The following is a 17,500-nucleotide window of genomic DNA, read 5'->3' as shown; positions in this document are numbered from 1 at the left end:
TAATTTAACGACAAGGTATCATCTTATTCATTTTTCTATTTTTCCTCGTACACACACACACACACACACAAACACAAAAGAGAGAGATAGAGAGAGAGAGAGAGAAAGATAGAGAGGGGTATATATATTTATCTTGAAGCAATTTATTCCCTTATTTATAGTCGTCACGAATAAAACAAAAGATACTCCATTGTCCTCTTTTTTATCCATTATTTCGATACATCAAATAACCGATATGAAATCGTCAGAAATGTATAGTTGATGAGAGAGAGAGAGAGAGAGAGAGAGAGAGAGAGAGAGAGAGAGAGAGAGAAAGAGCGCGAGAGAGAAAAAGAGAGAAAGAAATAAAAGTCAAGAAAATAACTTATGGATAGTGTTAAAAAGGTGTTACAAAGTAACTACGTGTAGCTTACCAGTATACGCACATATAATGTCCGACGAAGTACAACAAAACAGGCAAAGAATATAAGACCAAAGTGTAATGGTGTTGGTGGTGCTGTTGCTCCCGCTGATGATGGTGGTGGTAGTAATCTTGGGAAGGGAGAGGCAGGTGGGCGGAAGGAGCTTGGGCTTGGAAGGATGATGATGATGAGAAAGGAGAAGGAGAAGGAGAAGAAGTAGCGGAGAGAAGTTGAAGCAAAGAGCTCGTTCAAGGATTTCTACTTGCTGCTTGCTTACTTGCTTACTTGCTTGCTTACTTGCTTGCTTGCTTACTTGGTTGCTTGGCCGCGCACAGCTGCAGCTTCTGTCGTAACTCCCATTCTCCTTTTCTTCTTGTCGTTTAACGTCCTCCTTGTCTCTCGGTTTATATCTCTCTCTCTCTCTCTCTCTCTCTCTCTCTCTCTCTCTTTCTCTTTCTTTTTCTCACACACTCTCTCTTTCTCTCTCTCACGCGCGCGCATTTGTTCGTTCCCTCTGGTCCACCTTTCAACGTAGCCTCTGGAGGGCGGCGAAGCTCGTTTTACGATACAAGGTAACACAGAATTCTGCTCTTCTTTCTTTTTCTCTGGCAAACCAGACAGAATTTTTCCGTCTCGGTGCTCCGACGAAGATAGAGTACAAGAGAGATAAATAGAGAGATAGATATATATATAGAGAGAGAGAGTGAGAAAAAGAGAAAGAGAGAGATTTGGACGACCTGGAATTAAGATAATTCAGGTACTCACTTTCGTTTTACTACGTATATGTATTTATATCCCCGCTCCCTTTTTTTTCACCTTCGGTTGAGATCGATATACTTTTCCTTTATGAGTCATACTCGATATCGTGATATCGTCGTATTTGCCACATGACGATAAATTCAATTACGATTTGTCTTTATTGAGAATACGACGAAATCACGAGGATCGAAGGAATTGAATAGAGACGTTTTCTTTTTTTATTTCATCCTTTTTTTTTGTTTTGTTCATATCTTCCTTTTCTTTTTTTTTCTTTTTCTTTTTCTTTTTTTTTTTCCCCTTTTTTTTTTTCCTCTTCTGATCCGTAGAGTACGGTTTCCGTGACGTCAAGGTGAATTATTTAGTATCCTTAGACGGAGACAAGTTAATGTCGGAGGGCGATAAAAGTCGATATCTCGTTTATTTTAGAGGAGATAAATTTTGTTGACTGGATAATGTATAAAAAGCTTTGTTTCGATCATTAATAGGGCATGTTCAAGACGCGCAATCTTGACGTACACGCACATGCACACGCGCGTAGACACATACACACAGACACACACACACACAAGCGTAAAATATTGATTAGAACTTCAGCTTCTCGTGGTGCATTCTGGGTTACACTAAAATAGTTCAAATTATGGTGGTAACATTTTTCATATCTTTCTAAATTACGCCGAAATTTTGTCATTTTGTCGCCCTTGGAAATTTTATTATCAAAAAGTACTGTTAAAAAAAAAAAAAAAAAAAAAAAAAAAAAAAAAAAAAGGAAAAAGAGAAAAAATTTTTAGAACGATTAAAATATCATAATGTTAAATACTGATATCGATTCTTCACATATTGCTTTATCATTCCTACATGTTATAGACATAAAAAAATTTATCTCGAACTTTCTTGAAATTATATATTTTTCAAAATAATCGAGCTATCAATTTTAAGCACTCTTCTTTCTTTTTTTTTTTCGATTCAAAAATATTAAATCCGCCGTCAAACTTGATACTATCGGACGTTCTTAATTACTTCTTAGAAATGTTGTTATATTGCAGTCATAAATGATTATTTTTTATTTCTTCTGTTTTCTTCTTTTGTTTTTTTTTATTTTTTTTTTTTTTTTAGTTTTTTTTTTTTCAATTTATTCTTAGTCATTAATTATTCTCAGTTGAGTCCTCTACAAATCTGTTCAAATTAAAGTTACGCACTTGTATACATATCTCTATTCGTGTTAAATTTTATCTATCTTATTTCAAGAAAAAATTAATTCTTACTTCATATCTAAAATTCTAGATGTTTTTTTTTTATTTTTCTTTTTTTTTTCAAGGATAAATTATACCTTTATTTGTTAATGTAATATAATTATCTTGATATAAGTAACGTTATAAAGTCTTTCTAAAAAATTGATAAAATGTGTTAAAACAAATAAGCAAACAAATGATAAACCATTATCTTCGGAATTATTTGAGATATATAGTAACGCGTTTATGAATTTTTTACATTTTGTATCAAAATTTACGCTCGAATATGTGTGTGTGTATATATATATATATATGTGTATGTTTGCTCTACCGTCTGGATGGATTAACTAAAAATTGAAGTTAACTAGAAAAAATGAAGTTACTCGTAAAAAAAAAAGATTCTCAAGTAATTTCAGTTCGATCCGAAATTTGATTTTAAAATGGCGATATTTTGGAAAAATTAAAAGACTTTATTAAAAAGATTCAAACTTAAAGAAAAGAATTCGAACTTCGTAGAAATATTTAAAATAGTTCCAGGGATAATTTGTTTGCAATTTTTTTTGTCTATCTTGAAATTCCTTATCAGAATCTATAGATAATGGATACAGATCCTATGCATACAGATTTATATGCATGTTGCATAAACGCATATATGTATACGCGTTTGTGTACATATATGTAATGTATATATATATATATATATATATTGTATATGAATATATATGTATTGTATATGAATATTGTATATATATATATATATATATATATATATATATATATATATATATATATATATATACAATATTCGTATTACAAACTAAATTGTTCGACGAAGTTGGAATATATACCAAAAATCAATTTACATATTAGAAAGATGCATGGATAATTTCGATTTAATTTGATTTTCATTTCCAAAATGGTGGACATTTAAAAAATTAAAAAATTCATAAAATACTGCATATGCAACGGAAATAACTTAAAATACGGTTGCATAGAAGTACAAGAGGTTTTCTTTTTTTATATATAAATACACACACATACACACACATATATATATACGCACATATATATATATACAATGTACATGCGGCACATGAATTTTATGGTAAATAAAATTTTTTTGTAACGATATATGATTAACAAAAAATTATATATTCAATGGAATTATCTCTTAATAATACCATTTAATTTTTAAATAAGAAATTTATACATGTGTTTCCAGTAAATTTTATTTCACTTTATCGTTAAAAATATAATCGATATTTCATCTCCGAAATAACAATTTTTCTATATTTTTTTCATTTCGCATAGTAAAAATTCTACCAAAATATTATTTTTATTTCCGTTTTTAAAAAGAGATCATGTAACGTTAAAGCTATAGTACAACTTATAGTCAACAAACTTTAAAAGCTTCGAATATGAACAATTAACTTTCTGACAAAAACAAAAAAAAGGAAAAAAAAAAAATAAAACATGAAAATAAAATAAAATAAAACGAAATTTAAAACATAAAAAAATATAAGCACGTAACGTCAAACAAACTATATGACATTGGAGAAAATAAAAAATGAAATAGTAACCAAAATTTTTACACTACCAAAATATTAATATAATTATTTCTTATAGTAATAATATTATAATTTTCTTATCGTAGTATAATTTTTTTTCTATCGTAGATATGAACCAAATTATATTACAAAAAATTAGGCTACAAAAAATAAAAGATATAATTAAATAAATAAATAAATAAAAAACATTGTAGGCGTAAAGTAATATCGAAAATAATTTTAATATCAGTCATTGTATCAATCAATCTTGTGTCATATCCTTTACACAAAAATTCAAATATTCAATTTACTTGATAATTAGAATCATTTCGAAGGTAGATATGTATTTAAATATCTATGGAAAACAAAAACACAAAAAAACAAGATCATTTACAAAATTTAATTTTGTGATCGTATCAAATATATATGTATGAATACATCAAACGATATGTAAATTGATTAGTGATAGACGACGTTGAAAAGTAAGTGAGTAACTGTAACCAGCTTTTAGACAATTAAATTAGTTTTACGTCGTGTCGGCCCGATATTAATAAAACTAAGAACGTCGGCATGTCTGTCGTCGGGAAAAATACGAGCTCGCGAACGTAAGCCGTAGCTTTTATGTAGGAGAAAATACGGCTTTTCACTCTCTCTCTCTCTCTCTCACTCTTTCTCTTTTCCTCTATCTTTTTCTCTTTTCCTCTATCTGTCTCTTTCTTTTTCTCTTTTTTTTCTCTATGTTTTTTTCTCTCTGTCTCTCTTTCTCTTTCTCTTCTTCGTACGATCGAAATGTACTCAGGCTAATGGCGTACCTAGTCATCTCTCTTTCTCTTTCTTCTGTTTGTAGAGGAAAACACGCGTTTCCGTCGAAGATGCTCTTGCTATCGTTATCCGGTATTGTATTCCGGAAAAATGATAGCCCCCGTTGTAAAGCTTCGATGGAGAACGAATAACGATCGCTCGTAGATATCTCTCTAGGATAGATAACAGAAAAGAATGACGTGTATGGAAAAATGGTAAAAAGAAAGAAAGAGGGAGAGAGAGAGAGAGAGAGAGAGTGAAAGATAAAATAAGAAGAAAAACAAACAAAAAAAAGAAACAAAATGAAAACTATGCGCTAAAACTTTCGTTCGAAACGAAATAGGTCACTGTTTCGTTCAGATGATACTCTATTTCTTCTATCATTATTGTTTAATGAATATTTTTACACACACACACATATATATATATATATATATATATATATATATATACGTGCTTATTTTACACACGTGTCAAATTAATTAGTTCTACAGAAATTATTGGAAAATAGAAAGAAAATGTAAAACGATGCGAAACTATATCGATAATAAAAATTGTGGTTTTTGTTTTACATTAATCATCTGTGACGTCATCTGTAACTTTTAAATTACATGCTCTGATATATATATATATATATATATATATATATATATATATATATTATATATATATGTATGTATGTATGTATTTATATTTTATATGTCATTTCGTTCAGTTTTTTGCTAAGAAAGAAAAATTAATTGTTAATTAATTATTCTTAAACATTCTAGATTTTAGTTTAAAGTTTATTATGAGTATATAAAAACAGATTTAATTCATACTTAAGAAGCGTATTGAATGGATCTCATAAAAGAAACTTTTTAATAGTAACCAATAACCAAGATGAACCGAATAGGAACCGTAAAATAATTTACTTTAAGCTTTAATAGGTTTAAATACGATCAAATTGCTCTTAAATAATCTAATGCGATTAGTTTTTTAATCATTTAATTTAACTGATAGAACAAAACTCGTACATTTATAAAGAGAGAATGAGAGTTTTTATCCAGGTGTGCTGGTAAATGGCTACTCGTCCATATGCTCCAATATTTACAGGAAAAAAGAAATAAACTTTAACAACGTTAAATACATGTATAATAAAATATGTGTGTGCATATATATATATATATACACACACATATACATATACATATACATATATATATATATATATATATATACTCTTTCTCTATACACAAGTACTTATATTATTATACTTATATATTATATTAGTTTAACATTATATAATCTTTTTTATAGAAATGAAAATAAAAAATTTCGAGTAAAATACAATGAACTGGTACAGGTTATAATATAAATTTAACACGATATATTCTTTTTTTTTTACACGCCGAAGAGTGAAAAAAAAAGAAAAGAATAAATAATTTTGTAATAAAAAATCTTTCCGCATAAACGAGTCATGAAATGAATATAGATTAGAGAATGAAATTAATAAAAAAAAAAAAAATAAATAAATAAATAAATAACAAAAAAAAAGAGAAAAGAAAAAGGAACGAATAAATAATAAAATATTTTTAAATAAAAAATCTTCTTGCATTAAAGAATTATGAAATGAACATAGATTAATAAAAATGAAAATTAAAGAATGAAATTAGTTGAAGAAAAAAAAAAAGAGATAGAAAAAGAAAATGAAAAAGAAAAAGGAAAGAAAACTAACCCGAAGCAAATTTAATTTATTTGTTCCAGAGGTTCCAATGGTCCAGCAGCGGGGCACACAGGGAGCTATGTAACCTGAAGGGTAGGAGCGACGACGAGTGTCAGAATTACTTGCGAGTATTCGGTAGGCAGGGCCCGAATAAGTTCCTCGTTTGCGGCACGAACGCTTACAAGCCGCTCTGCAGGCAATTCACGATCAAGGTGAGTCCACGCGAGGGTAAGATTAACGCGTATCGATAACATCTTTCGAGGATCGATGTTGCCACGGCACGGGAAGGCAGCGACCACGAACAAGAGAAAAGAGAAGGAGGAAGAGGTGGAAAAGACGAGGGTGAAAAGTCACCCTCTTTTGCCAATCTCCCTTCACCCTTCCTCTTCCCACCTCTCTCTCTCTCTCTTTTCATTTCTGTATATGTATATGTATATATATATATATATATATATATATATATATATATATATATATCTCAAGCCCGACCCCTGGCGTCCGGCCTGAAGGCGTCTTAATAATGGCACGTCATGGAAAAGCGTCGTCATGCCGGGAATAACGACGACCTGGAAGTGAAAGGAGAGTGAAAGAGAGGGAGAGAGAGAGAGAGAGAGAGAGAGAGAGAGAATGACTCGGAAGGGTTGAACGACGGAAGGAGAAGAAAAGCGGCGCGAGCGCGTGATTTATCTTCTCGTTTATATATATATATATACATGCATATACCTTTCTCTCTCTCTTTCTCTCTCTCTCCCTCTCTCTCTTTCACATTCCTGGTAAGCGAAAGAAAGAAAGAAAGAAAGAAATAGAGAGAGATGGATGCACGGTCACGCGTCAGTGGATTTTTATAGAGAAAGGAGAACGCGGATGAGCAACCATGTCCTTCGATTAAATCCAACGTTAAACGAATCTACGTTTTCTTTATTTCTTCCTTTCTCCTTTCTATCTATCTATCTATCTATCTAATTATCTACTTACCAACATATCTATCTATCTATCTACCTATCTATCTACCCATCTATCTATCTATCTATCTATCTATCTATCTATCTATCTATCTCTTTCTCTCACTAGGCTTTGACTTTATCCATGGTTAATCGTTTTATTCCTCGCGATTCCTTTTCACATTTCAGTCACGGACATCGATAATCAGCTTTTCTTTCCGATGGTGGACAGTCGATGTCGTACTCCTGGGGCGATCCTTCCAATTCATCTCCTTTCTTTCTTTATCTCTTCGTTATTGTTGCTCCCGTAACTATCATTCGTTCAAGGTAAATTGAAGAAAGAGACGAGATAGAGGTCTCCTACGGATCTTTCCCTTCTAAAAACTATACGATACCCTTTTCCGGTCTCTCTTCGTGGAAATGGTTCAGTGAATTAAAAGAAAGAATTTATTCTTTTTACGTATATATCTGTACGTGTGCGGTTCACGTGTGTCTGTGTATGTATGCGGTTATATACTGGGTGAACCCTTTTGTTTGAAGGAATCATTACAATTGGTAAGATACAATACTTTCGTCGCAAATAATCTAATCTGCATTCGTTTATTTGTATTTCGAAGAATATTATTATATAGAATATTTGTTTAAAAATGAATGAACAAAGGTATGTACGATTATATATATTTTTATTTCATTGTCCACATTTGTTCTTTTATTTTTTGTATTTCGAATAAAATTATTATATAGAATATTTTTTTTAAAAATATACGAACAAAAGTATTCATGATTATATATAGGATGATCCCTTTTATTTCAAGGAATCATTTCAATTGATAAAGTATAATATTTTCGTCGCGATTAATCTACATTCGTTTATTTTTATTTCGAACAAAATTATTATTTAATATATTTCTTTAAAAATGCACGAACAAAGTCGAGAAAGTAAAAACTGGAGATTTGAAAAAAATTTTTAACTGAAATAGATAGAAGATATTTTTGTTCGATCGTAACTTTATTTCTATACCGAAAGGAATTGTTATAGAACGTTTGATAAAAAATGAAAAAACTAAATCGAGATAGTAAGTCGAAAAATTGGAAAAAAAATATTACATTGAAAAGTTATATATTTCTCGTTCAAATATTTTTTTTCATTTGTTTCAAACGAATGATCTTTATTATTATCGATAAGAAATTTATTTCCATGTTCTAAGATATCTGAAAATTTGTAAAAATTTTAATTGAAAGGATATAAAATTTCTCGTTCGAATATTTTCTTCATTAATTTCGAACGAAATCGTTTTATCCGAAACGATCCTTATCATTATCGAAAAGAAATTAATTTTCACGTTTATTCGTAACCATCGTACATTCATTAACGAATGAAGAAATAAAACCGAGAAAGGGAATCGTAAAATTGAAAAAATTTTAATTGGAAGAATACAACATTTTTATTCCGCCATTTAGTTCGAAGAAAATCTTTCGTTAAAAACGATCTCTGTTATTATTAAAAAATTATTCATTTTTACATTCCTCGTAACTATCGAACATTCGATAAAAAAAGAAATTAATTTCTCACGTTGTTAATTATTCTTAAGAATGCATTGAAGAATGATTAAACAAGAATAAAAATTCCAACGGAAATGGGGGAAGGGATGAAATTTTGAAAAATTTAATGGTTTACTTTTAACGAGCTAAGTTCAGAAAGACTTTAGCTGGTAAGAAAGTTAACGAGTCACCCTCTATAGAAAGTCACTTAAATATGTATATATACGTGCATACGCACTTAGTTTACATAGATACATACAACATAAATATTACATAAATACATGTACATATATATATGCATATACACATACATACATAGATAGACCTATATATCTCCTTACGTTACGTTAAGAAACAAAGTATCGTATGTCGAAATGTTGGCTCGTATGTCGTTAAGAATACTTCTTCGAAATAATCGCTCGAAAGGACTTCCACTTTTAGTCTTCTCTCTCTTTCTCTCTCTCTCTCTCTCTATATATATATATATATATATATATATATATATATATATATATATATATATATATATCTTCTTTCTCGCGATATCGAAAAACGTCGTAGACTCCCTTGATGGAAAGAAAAGTAGTGTATATCCTCTTTCGACATTCCAATATCCCTTTCGTGTATCATCGGACTATCAGCCGTAGATACCTATTACATTTACCGGCTTTCGAACCTGTAGACCGAAGCTAATTCTACGATCGTGATACGCGAAGAAAACTAAAACTCAAATTTTCTATCTTCCTTCTCGTTTAGCCGAGAAGAAACTCTACGTCCAACTACTACTACTACTACTACTACTATTACTACTACTACTACTACTACTACTATTACTACTACTACTACTACTACTACTACTACTACTACTACTACTACTACTACTATTACTACTACTACTACTACTACTACTATTACTACTACTACTACTACTACTAATACTACTACTACTACTACTATTACCTACCTCCCTACTATGACTTTATTCCTTCGGGAATCTAATTCTCTCGCGCCCTAACCAGAAAACTTGGCGACTTCATTTCTGGCGCGGTGTCGAATGTCGTTAAAAACTCGTCGAATAATCCGATGAACGAGTTTACCTTGCTAGAGAGAAAGAGAGAGAGAGAGAGAGAGAGAGAGAGAGAGAGAGAGAATAAGGCTCCAATGGATGCTACGAAGGAAAGTATTGCCTCCGAAGGGTTCTCCCTTACGATCTTAACTAAGAAAAAAGATAAAAAGATAGGAACGTCCGGAGTGTCAATTTCAATCGATTTAAAACCGATAATTCCTTCCTTAAAGTTTCATTGCGATTTTTTTATCTTGTTTTGTTTTGTTTTGTTTCGTTTTGTTTTTTTTGTTTTTTCGTCGAATTAAGGTTGCACCCTTAATCCTTATTCAGTTTCAGAAAAGTTAATGGACTTTTCCAAAGGTTTTCTATTTATTTTGATTTTTTTTTCTTTTTTTTTCTTTATTTTCTTTTTTTTTTTTCTCTATCGTATCGAAAGCAACTGACGATTTTATCCCTTTTATTAATCTGTTTCGATAATAACGCGGTCGATAATTGACATCAAAAGTAAACCGTGAGGTGGAGTAAATATTTTTTTTTTTTTTCTTTCTTTCTTTTTCTTTTACATTTTTATTTTTTATTTTTTATTTTTATCAGAAAAAAAAATGTTCGTTTATAAATCGAACGTCGATAGTAAACGTAAAATAAAACGTATTTGCGTGAGCTCGAGAACGAGTTGCAAAAATGAATTTATATGAAAAAGAAAAGAAAAAAGATAAAAGAAAGAGAAAAAAAGAGAGAAATAAAAATCGTTCCTTCTAATCGAACGAAAAATAATCGATTAGGTGAATTCGAAAGTAAAGAAAAACAGAGCATAAATTTTCTGTCAAAGCAGAGATATAATTTTTCTATTTAAGCTCCTGCGCTTTGTGGTAATTGAATCGTCGAGGGAGAAAAACGAAAGTTTTCGAACCCTTTTGAAAAACGTGCCCTGTATAAATTTATAACAAAATCTAGCGCGAACAAACCGAGACGGTGTTGTAGTAGTTGTAATGATAGTAGCGTTGGAGGATAGAAAGGAGTAAGGGAGAGAGATAGGGAGGGAGGAGGGAGGGAGGGATGGGAAAGGGTACGTTCGCGGTACGAAGCATTAAAGTCGCTGTAAAATCGCAACTTTACTTCAACGAAACGGCATGGCCGCGCATTTTAATCACCATCGTTCTCATTACGAGCACACCAGAGCACTGTCGTTTATCGCTGGAAAGACGAAATAAAAACTCAGGTTCTTTTTTCTATCTTTCTTTCTTCCTTGTTTTTCTTCTTTCTTACCTTTCTTCCTTCCTTTCTTTCTTTCTTTCTTTCGACAACGATGACGACGACGCGAGAAAAAATTCGTAACTCGAAAAGAAAGAAAGAAAGAAAGAAAGAAAGAAAGAAAAAAAAAACGAACAATAAAAGAAACATAATGTTTCTCAAAAACTTTCAAGTATTTCGTCGTTTGCAACTTTTAATTTATGGGTTGTTACAGTCAGGAAATTTTCAAATTACGAAGTAAAAAGAGATATAAAATAAAATAAAAGAAAATATTGTTCGAATTTATTTTCATTAAATTACTAATAATTGATTTTGATTTTCAATGTAAATTCATTAGAATTTGAATAAAAATATTAAAATTTATGATTCGGTTTCTGTTTTTGAAATTTTGCGGTTAACGTTTCATGTAATCGTTCGAAAAAATTAAATTAATTTTTCAACAGATTGAACGTTTTCGAACTACTTGGACGTTATTATTCATCATTGTGAAAATAACTTTTATTTCTACCTTGTGTTTCATTGTAAACTTATTATTATTATTATTATTATTATTATTATTATTATTATTATTATTATTATTATTATTATTATCATTATTATTACGATTATTAACGACATTTTAATATCATTGTATCGAAAGAGATTTTATATGTATCGCATAATTTTGATGATACGTACGAAAATATTTAAATCCCTTACGAAATCGAATATATTTTTCTAGGCTGGCGATAAACGAAGAGAACGTATTGCATTTTTGAATAGGCAGGAAGAAATTAATATGCTATATGAAGTATACACGTGAAAATTTTTAAAATTGCTTTTTGGTTGCAACAGCTGTAACAAAATTGTGCATTTTTTTTTTTTTTTGGAAGTTCTCTGTCACAGATATTTTTTGTTTTTTGTTTTATTTTTTTCTTTTTTCTTTTTTTATCAAGTGAACATACGCAATTTATTAATTTTTTTTTCTTCTTTCTCGTTCTTTCTTTTCTTTTTTTTTCTTTTTTTAATTGTATTTTTCTATTCCTTTATTTTTTTTTCCCCTTTTTTAATTCTTTACACACGCACACCACATAAAATACTAATATCTTTATATTTACTCAAAAATTCAGAGAGCGCTGTGCGTGGTCTAAAAAAAAAAAAAAAAAAAAAAAAATGAGAGAAAAAAGGAAGAAAAAAAATATAGATAAATAAAAAAAAGTTATTCAATTCCGAAAGGTGTCTGAATATTTTCGTGATCTGCCATATCTCTCCGCACGTATTCGTCCAGTGTGGTGCATTTAAATGTTTGACCATCATCGTTTTTCCACGATTTTCAAGCGTGAAACATTGTATATTTGCATAACAAATGAAAAGCACTTCCGTCCTGCGAAACAAGTTGTCGTGAAAGAATAAGCAGTGTTATTACTTCGAGTTCTGTCCTAAATTTCATCTCATCTTTTTCTCCCTCTCTCTCTCTCTCTCTCTCTCTCTCTCTCTCTCTCTCTCTCTCTCTCTCTCTCTCTCTCTCTCTGTCTATCTCTCTCTCTTTCTCTCTGATTCTATATTATCTCTATATCTTTTTGAGTAGAAACAGTTGAGGCAAAATAATGTTTCTATCGACATCAAAAAACGAAAAAAGAAAAGAATTTCATTCCTTTTTCTAGGTCACCATCGATAAAACATATATAAAAATATTCGATCTTCTCCTCCCTTTCTCCTCGACGATCTCTATTTTTACGATATATTTAATTTAAAAAACGATTATACTAACAATAATTTTCATTTGAAAATAATCGTCGGTTTAACGTCAAATAATCATATTTTCCAAATATATTAGATTTTTCAATATAATTTTATTATATTTTTCGTAGAAAATTTAAAAATTTTTTAAAAAATTCATTTTCAAACTCTCTTTTCGTTATAACGAGAGAAACATCTATTGGTTATTCGTAGATATATGCATGTATGTATCATATAGTTATGCGTGCGTGTTTGTATATGTGTGCCTGTCGACGAAGAAGAAAAATAGGTGAAGCTTCTAAAGGAACCAGGCTTTGCGATAGACGATCTCCGAACGTAATATCGTAGGACGTAGTAGTAGGTAATAGAATAAACACTTTTGTCGACGGGAATATCGAGATAATCGAATATCATATCGGAAAATATGGACGTGCCGTGTCAACGACAGACCTTGCAGCCTTCTGCCATTGATGTCCGCATGGTTCTCCCTCTCTCTCTCTCTCTTACCCTCTTTCTCTCTCTTTCCCTCTCTCTCATTTTCTCTCTCTCTCTCTCCCTCTCTCTCTCTCTATGTATGTTACGTATTTACTTCTCTTCCTCTCACCCCCATTTTCTCCACCCTACACTTTCTGTGTAACGCATATGATCCATAAAATTGAGTCCTATTTTACCGACAAAGGGATCGACGTTCTTTTCTAAACGTACCTAGCTACCTACCTTTCGAATCGTTTTATGGTACAGCGTAAAAGAAACTGTCATTTTCTCTCTTTTTGTCTCTCTCTCTCTCTCTCTCTCTCTCTCTCTCTTTTCTCTCCCCTTTTTTATACATAATTTGAAATCAAATGTTTTAATTTTATTGAAAATAAAAAATGATCATTGTTATTAGAAATATTATTACATCTTTAAAAAAAAAAAAAAGAGAAAGAAATGAAAAAGAAATATATCACATTGGTACAATTTATGAATAATTAGTTTATTTGAAAAAAAAATAATATTATATTTTGAAGAAAATGAAAGAGTGAGAGAGAGAGAGAAAGAGAGAGAAAGAGAGAGAAAGAGAGAGAGAGAGAGAGAGAGAGAGAGAGAGACAGAAATAATGTCGCAATGCAGGCATCAGTAGTTCATTAAAAAAAAAAAAATATATATATATATATATATATATATATATAACAATTGTTATAAGAAAGTATTATTATACTTTGAAAACAAAATAATGGAAAAGGAAAATATCGTCGGTATAATTTATAAATTGTTTAAAAATAATATTAGTCTACTTTATAAAAATATATAATAAATATGTAATAAAACAATAATTAAGAAAATCGATACTTCCAATAAAGACAAAATATTATTATATAGATACTTCAAAAAAAAAAAAAGGAAAATGAATATAAAGTTATAAAAAGTATAATTACATCTTCATAAAAAAGATAAAAAAAAAAAGAACATGAAAGAGAAACAAATAATCAATAAAATTTATATATAGTCAGTTTATTTAAAATAATATAATAATTTTAAAAATAGTATAATAAACGTTGTAAAAATTGTCATTACAATATGAAGAAAAAAGGGACAGAGAAAGAGTGATGGAGAGAGAACGAGAGAGAACGAGAGAGAGAGAGAGAGAGAGACAAATAATCGTCACAATTCGAGCATTATTATATATTTGTTTTAAAAAAACAAAAGATAATAAACATTATAAAACGAAAAGATTAAAAAAAGGATTAAAAAAAGATTAAAAAAAAAGAAAAAATTTGAAAAAAATAATAATACTATTTTAATATAACATTTTGACAAAAAAAAAAAAAAAAAAGAAAACGAGAAAGAAATAATCAGGATAATTGAAAAATAATCGTGAAATTAAATGATTGATCACTCATGCGTAGTTATCACAGAAATATGTGGCTCGTAAATAAAAGGATAAAAAGGAAAAGAAAAATCGAAAAGGAAAGCACAGTGCCGGAAGAAGTAAAATATTTTCCCGGTTTTGTGGAAAGCAGAAGGTTTACGATTCTCTCTCTCTCTCTCTCTCTCTCTCTCTCTCTCTCTCTCTCTCTCTTTCTCTCTCTCTCTCTCTCTCTTTCTTTCTTTCTTGTACCTAATATGTATCTAACACAGGAAAAGAGAGAGAGAGAGAGAGAAAGAGAGAGAGAGAGAGAGAGAGAGAGAGAGAAAGTGGTAGAAAAGGGTGGAATGTTGAACGAACTCGTCGACCGCGTCGCAAACCTCCGCCGGAAGCCTAATTCTCACGTCCAGCTCGAAAATTCGAGGCCGGACTTCCATTCGAGTCACGCCGGGCAATATGGCTTCCGAATGCCGGGTCATACCTTTGCTTCATCTTCTACTGCTCTACCGAGTATTCTCGTCCACTTTTTCTTCCTCTTTCCTTTCTCCTAGCACTAGTATTACTACAACTACTTCGTCTTCTTCTTCTTCTTCTTCCTTCTTCGAAGTGCACTAAAGATCTTCCGAACTTCGTCTCTGAGCGGCTTTTTTCTTCTTCTCAAAATTTTCAACCTTTCCTGAACTATTTTGATATATATTTTGATTATATATATATATATATATATATATATATGATATATATTTTTTTCTTTTCAACGATATTTTTAAAAGTAAATTGATTTCATCGGGATCATACAATTTTGATACGCTAATTCTGTAACAAAACGATAGGAAATATTTTTCAAATTTATTTTTTTGATCTTGATTTTTTTGAATCTTTTGAATCTTTTATTATTTGTAAATATTAACAAAATAAATAATATAAAATAAAATATATATGAGTATAAAGCATATATGGGTATGTGTTGGTATATATATATATATATGTGTGGGTATATAAGGTAAGTATAAGTATATACATCTATGGAATAAAATATATTTTATTAATATATTTCATTAATAAATAATGAAAATTTTTTTATATATATAAAGAAAAAAATAAATTCTAATATATATATATAAATTTATCGATTTATTTGCCTAAAATTTTGTGAAGATATAATAGTATTTTTTATAACATTTATTATATTTTTTTTTTTAATGAAGTACTTTATTTTAAGACAAATTATATATAAATATTATATTTCACTATATCAAAACATAATGATATATATATATATATATATATATATATATATATATATATATACATATATATACATATATGCATATATATATAGATGTATATATATTTATTCAAACATATAAACATAGATACAACAACAATATTAACATGATAATATTTTATACTATTTATAACATTGCTTTTTTATTGTATAAAAATCAATATGTTAAAGTCTAACACACATAATATTCATTCATAATTTCAAACGGATATTACATATATTGTAAATAGTTAAAATATAATACATATGTATATATGTAAATAATAAAATTTAAATTATCAATTTAGATATGCAATTGACAATTAATTGCATGAAATATAAAATAATAATAATAATAAAAAAAAAAAAAAAATATATATATATATATACACATTTATACACACATATAAATCAATACTCATTGTAGTTACATAAAGAGAAAAATAAAAATAAAAATAATAATTCATATGCCGAACACACGTTGAATTCTTTTATAACTCCGAACGGATATTACACATATTATAAATGGGTTATATACGTAGTTACATATGTATCCACATATGTCCATAAATTTTGAAATCATCGTTGCGAATCGCCGCCTAGCAAAATATCAAACACCATCTGCATTCGAGCCCGTAACGTCGTTCCCCTTATCTCAAATCACCTTCCTTTCCACGCCGAATAATCATAGATATATGTATATATTACATAGAGTATAGAATTACACATGCCCATATTTACATACACACATACACGCACACACATATATGTAGTATATATAATATATACACTAATTCGAATACGGTCTACGACTGGAGAATTTCATTAAGTAGAGCTAAGCACTAATTGTCTAGTTGGAACCATTATGGCCGCCATCTTGGTATTAAATTTGGCGATAATCTCAAAGATGGTGTCGAGAGAAAGAGAGCTAGAAAGAGAAAAAGACAAACAGAGATACACACACACACACACAGAGAAAGAGAGAGAGAGAGAGAGAGAGAGAGAGAGAGAGAGAGAGAGAGACAGAGAGAGAAATAGAGAGAGAAAAGGAAAACGAAGCAGGCAGAGACGGAAATTAAGGAAAATACTCGTTAAAGAGACACATATATTATAACCCCCATCTCCCGGTTTTTCATTCTCGCGGATGATAGAGATCTTTCTTCTCCTCTCTCTCTCTCCCTCTCTCTCTCTCTCGTTCTCTTTCTTTTTCGTCTACCATTTTTTGTGTCACCGCGAAAATATATAGTCAGCTGGGTTGGGTGCACGTGCTGTGGCCTTTTTAAAAATGAGACGTGCGATATCCCAAAAGGTAGAAGGAAGAAAAAAGAAGAAAATATATAAGGAGGAACCAGGAGAGAGAGAGAGATAGAGGAGGGAGAGAGAGAGAGATAAAGGAGGGAGAGAGAGAGAGAGAGAGAGAGATAGAAAG

General features: G+C 29.9%; 1 protein-coding gene across 2 annotated transcripts in view; it reads left to right on the top strand.

Moving 5' to 3' along the window:
• The window catches only part of LOC124431594 (semaphorin-1A-like), a 288,575-nt gene that overhangs the window by 182,255 nt on the left and 88,820 nt on the right, over positions 1 to 17,500 (top strand). For both annotated transcript variants that reach the window (XM_046979677.1, XM_046979676.1), the window contains exon 5: positions 6,484 to 6,654. In XM_046979677.1, coding sequence (XP_046835633.1) covers positions 6,484 to 6,654 — 171 coding nt within the window. The remainder of the gene's footprint in view (positions 1 to 6,483; positions 6,655 to 17,500) is intronic.

This window comes from Vespa crabro, chromosome 21, assembly GCF_910589235.1.
Source record: "Vespa crabro chromosome 21, iyVesCrab1.2, whole genome shotgun sequence".
Taxonomy (NCBI): domain Eukaryota; kingdom Metazoa; phylum Arthropoda; class Insecta; order Hymenoptera; family Vespidae; genus Vespa; species Vespa crabro.
This window is presented reverse-complemented; position numbering and strand designations above follow the sequence as displayed.